Source organism: Apus apus, chromosome 5, assembly GCF_020740795.1.
Source record: "Apus apus isolate bApuApu2 chromosome 5, bApuApu2.pri.cur, whole genome shotgun sequence".
In the NCBI taxonomy this organism is placed as follows: domain Eukaryota; kingdom Metazoa; phylum Chordata; class Aves; order Apodiformes; family Apodidae; genus Apus; species Apus apus.
In genome coordinates, this window is record NC_067286.1 from 54,485,074 (window position 1) to 54,489,066 (window position 3,993).

The following is a 3,993-nucleotide window of genomic DNA, read 5'->3' on the forward strand; positions in this document are numbered from 1 at the left end:
TGCTCCCTGCTTCGTTGCACGTCCCTCGCAGCTCCCGCCGGGGCTCTCTCCCCTTTTGTCTGTGTATTTTTAGGTCATTAGAGTGGAGGGGTAGGTAATCCCCAGGCTCAAGTTCCAGAGGGGCGGGTTCTGGCCGGAGGTGGAGTCACTTTTCATTTAAATCCCTGACTATAAAATGGGCTTAAAGAGAAGCGGGATCTCAGCTGTGCTGCACAGACCCCGGCAAGCAGGGTGCGTGGGGGCCCCTAGGCAGCCAGCGCCCTGCAGCACAAGCCGCTGCGATGCTCCACTCCCTTGGCGTTCACACCTTGCAGCTGCTCACCCAGGCGGCCGCCTGCATCCTCCTCTTCCCCCGCTTCCTGCTCACCGCCGTGATGCTCTGGCTCCTGGATTTTCTGTGCATTAGGAAGAAGATGCTGATGATGCCCACGGCGGAGGAGGCGGCCAGCGCCAGCGAGGGGCCGCCCCCCGACGACCCACCGGTCTGCGTGTCCGACTCCAACCGCATGTTCACGCTGGAGTCGCTGAAAGCTGTGTGGCACGGTCAGAAGCTGGACTTCTTCAAGTCGGCGCACGTGGGCTCCTTAGCCCCCAACCCCGAGGTGATCCAGCTGGACGGGCAGAAGAGGCTCCGTATCCTTGACTTCGCCCGCGGCAAGAGACCTCTCATCCTCAACTTCGGCAGCTGCACCTGACCCCCGTTCATGGCCCGCCTGAGGTCCTTCCAGCGCCTGGCCGCGCACTTCGTGGACATTGCTGACTTCCTGCTGGTGTACATCGAAGAAGCACACCCCTCCGACGGCTGGGTCAGCTCGGACGCAGCCTACAACATCCCCAAGCACCAGTGCCTCCAGGACAGGCTGCGGGCAGCTCAGCTGATGAGGGAAGGGGCGCCCGATTGCCCCCTGGCCGTGGACACCATGGACAATGCTTCCAGCGCCGCCTACGGTGCCTACTTCGAGAGGCTCTACATCATTCAGGAGGAGAAGGTGATGTACCAGGGAGGCAGAGGACCAGAGGGCTACAAGATCTCGGAGCTGAGGAGCTGGCTAAACGAGTACAAAACCCGGCTCCAGAGCCCCAGCACGGTGGTCATCCAAGTGTAAAAAGGACCTGGCAAGAAGTGCAGGGGTGGAGAGGCGAGGGGAGGGCGGGAGGAGAGGTGGGGAGGGAGAAGGCACCGCGAAGCGGATGGCAGGAGCTGTCTTCCCGGGGACACTCGAAGGAGGCTGCTGTGCGTGCTTTCGAGCAAGATGTGCCATAGTCCTTTCTCTATTCAAATCATGTTGATTTGCCAGCCACGCTCTGTCGATACTGTATTTCCATGTGCGTTTTGTAAATAACTCTCCTTTCTCTCTCTCTCTCTTTTTTTTTTTTTTTTTTTTTTTTTTTTTGAGAAGCGTTTACTATTTTTTAAGGAGGCTCTCTTCCTACGGGATCTGTTCCCAGCTGCGTGTGTGCGCGGGTGTGTGTCTGAAAAGTTGTGTACAAGTGCTCCGTGCTGCCTAGCAAGTGCTAACTGGGATTTCTAGTATTTCTTTGTGATGACCGATTTTGAAATGGGTTTCTCTGATGCCAGGAAATCGCGTCTGATGTTGTCAAGTACTAGAACTGCCAATAGCCAGAGCTGAACGGAATGTCCTATTTATGTGGGGGGGTTTTGTAAGACGTTCGTTCACCTTTTTTTTTTTTTAATAATTTTTTTAAATAATAAAGGTTGAGTAAATACACGTCTAACCTTGACTGCCTCTCTCTCTGTTCGCACCGCTACACACACTTTCTCTTTTGCCTACCTCGCGGTCCCCTCCCCGCAGCCGAGGAGGGCAGGGCGAAGCGGCAGGAGAAGATGCGCTGCTGGGGGCTCGGGGGCGGCAGCCGCGCCCGGCGACAGGCTCTCGCTCGGCTGCAGGAGGAGCGCGAACTGCCCGCGACCCGAAGGAGAAGGGAAGGTACTGGGCGTCCCCAGGGGGAAATCCAAACATCGGAGGCTCCCGGGGGAGGGAGTTATATCGGTGGTCCTAAAGACCGTCCCGAAGGACTGTGCACTCGCTCTCTGACCCCGGCAAGCCGCGCCCGGGGCTGAGCCCCTGGAGGGCGAAGGTGCAGAGCTGGCCGGCACCGCGCAGGCAAGTGAATCCCGGCAAAAAAAAAAAAAAAAAAAAAAAAAAAAAAAAGCCGGGGAAAGCCGTCCTTGCCGGGAGACCCGCCCCACCAAGGATGCAGGCGGTGCGGGAGCTCGTCCGGGGGCAGAGCGACCGGCACCTGCGGGGAGGCGGGGCCGGTAGCGGGGCTTGGGCAGGAGGGCAGCGCCCGGCCCGGCACTGCTAGGCTCACCCCCGTCCCCGGGGGCTGGCAGCTGCGTTTCAAAGGTTGCCGGGGTGCCGGAGCTTGTTCCCCCGGATCCCGACAGGTGAAGACGAGCATGAAGAGCATCCCGCAGCCTCCACAGGAGCTGAGCAAATCCAGCCAGAAACAGCGGGTCTTTAAGCACCTCCCGTTACGCCTATGAACGCGTCTTTGTCCTTGAGTGCAGCGGAAGAGAGGCTCGGGCTGTTCAGCCCCCAAGTTTTGGAGAGGGGTGCTCCGCCCTAGGGTAAGGAAAGCCAGGGACGCAGCTCTCCGCACCTGAGGAACAGAGTCGCGCCCGCAGGACTAAGCTAAACCTGCGGAACGCTGTTTGTAAGGGCGTTACAGCCCCTTTCATGTCCATGACAATGTTCCTCTGTCTCCGCAATGTCCCTATCTCTCAGTATTCACGGTCTAGATCAGTCCGTGTCACCTCTCCCGCCAGTACCCCGCAAGACAAGCAGTACCGGGAGGTCTCTCACAGCTAAACCAGCTGCACCGACCCCGGTCCTCACTCCCCTTTGCCCCCGCAGCTCCTGCTTTCGTCGAGAGCGGCGGGAGCGCAGCGCTCCTGGAAATCCGGCCACTTCGGCTGAGGCTTCAAAAGATCAAGCTCAAGTGGCCGCTTTGTGTGCAACCTGCTCTGCTGGCCCTTCAGCACTTCACCTTTCCGCCGACCCCAGAAGCAGACGCCCGGCCGGTCTCTCGCGGCAGCGGGCTCAGGGATGCGCCTGCTCCGCCCGGCTCGGACACCTCCCGTGATGCTGGGGCGGCGGGCAGAGAGCCCCAGGTGGGCTCGATTCCCTCTGCTGCGCGTTGGACGCTTAAGCACAGAGCCCTCTGCGAAACCCAGGACAGGAAAGGGAGGGGGGGTGCACCTCTGTGGCAGCTCCAGCAGGGCAGGGACATCACCCCGCCCCGCCCAGGGCAGCGCCCGCCCGGGAACGGTACCAGTATCAATGTCTGGGCAGCTTCCAGCCACCGTCCTGCCTCTTGCCTAGTGCATGGGCGTATCAGCCTTGTCTCCCTCCCCTCGACGCAGCTCTTTCCTGCTCCCAGACCCCCAAGCATCAGCAGACTCGGCTGCCTCTTGTCTAAGGACGGCGACGCCCCGCTCATCTTGAACGTAGTTCCCGACACCGACAGAACAAAAGTCATGTTGGCACATCCAGAAGGAGGGGGAAGGAGGTGAGGCAGGTTCCCACACCGTGCTCCAGACACCAGGTTAAGGAGCCGCTCCTCCCCCGCCACTGCCCCGCTGCCCGCCAGCCCCGGCGCAGCCCTGTCCCTGTCCCCGCGGGGTCTGTCCCTGTCCCCCGTGAAAAACCAACGGCAGGAGAGCTCTTGCAAGCCAGAAGGCCCAGGAGGGAGCAGGAAAGGACTTTCTCAGGTAGCCTCAGGGGAAGGACATTGGCTGCCCCACGCCTCGCTGCCCACAGTCCCGGTGTGGCCGGTACCGCCCCGCGACTCCCAGCGCGGGCGGCGGCGGAGCCCGGTGCAGAGCCGGGTCCCTCGCCAGCGCTGGGCTCGGCTCCCAGGGGCGTGTGAAGGCGAGGGCTGGTGCCCGGCGCTGCAGCACCCACCCGGCACCGGGTTAGCCGAGGTTGCCCGGGCAGCCTCTACCTACTGTCTTTTGGAGTTTTTTTC

The 3,993-nt window shown here is 61.0% G+C and overlaps 1 protein-coding gene across 1 annotated transcript; it reads left to right on the top strand.

The window, feature by feature from the left end:
• Positions 1 to 281: 281 nt before the first annotated feature.
• DIO3 (iodothyronine deiodinase 3) lies at positions 282 to 1,106 on the top strand. The gene has a single exon (XM_051622587.1). It carries the CDS (start codon positions 282 to 284, stop codon positions 1,104 to 1,106), a length of 825 nt encoding a protein of 274 aa, XP_051478547.1.
• Positions 1,107 to 3,993: the final 2,887 nt, after the last annotated feature.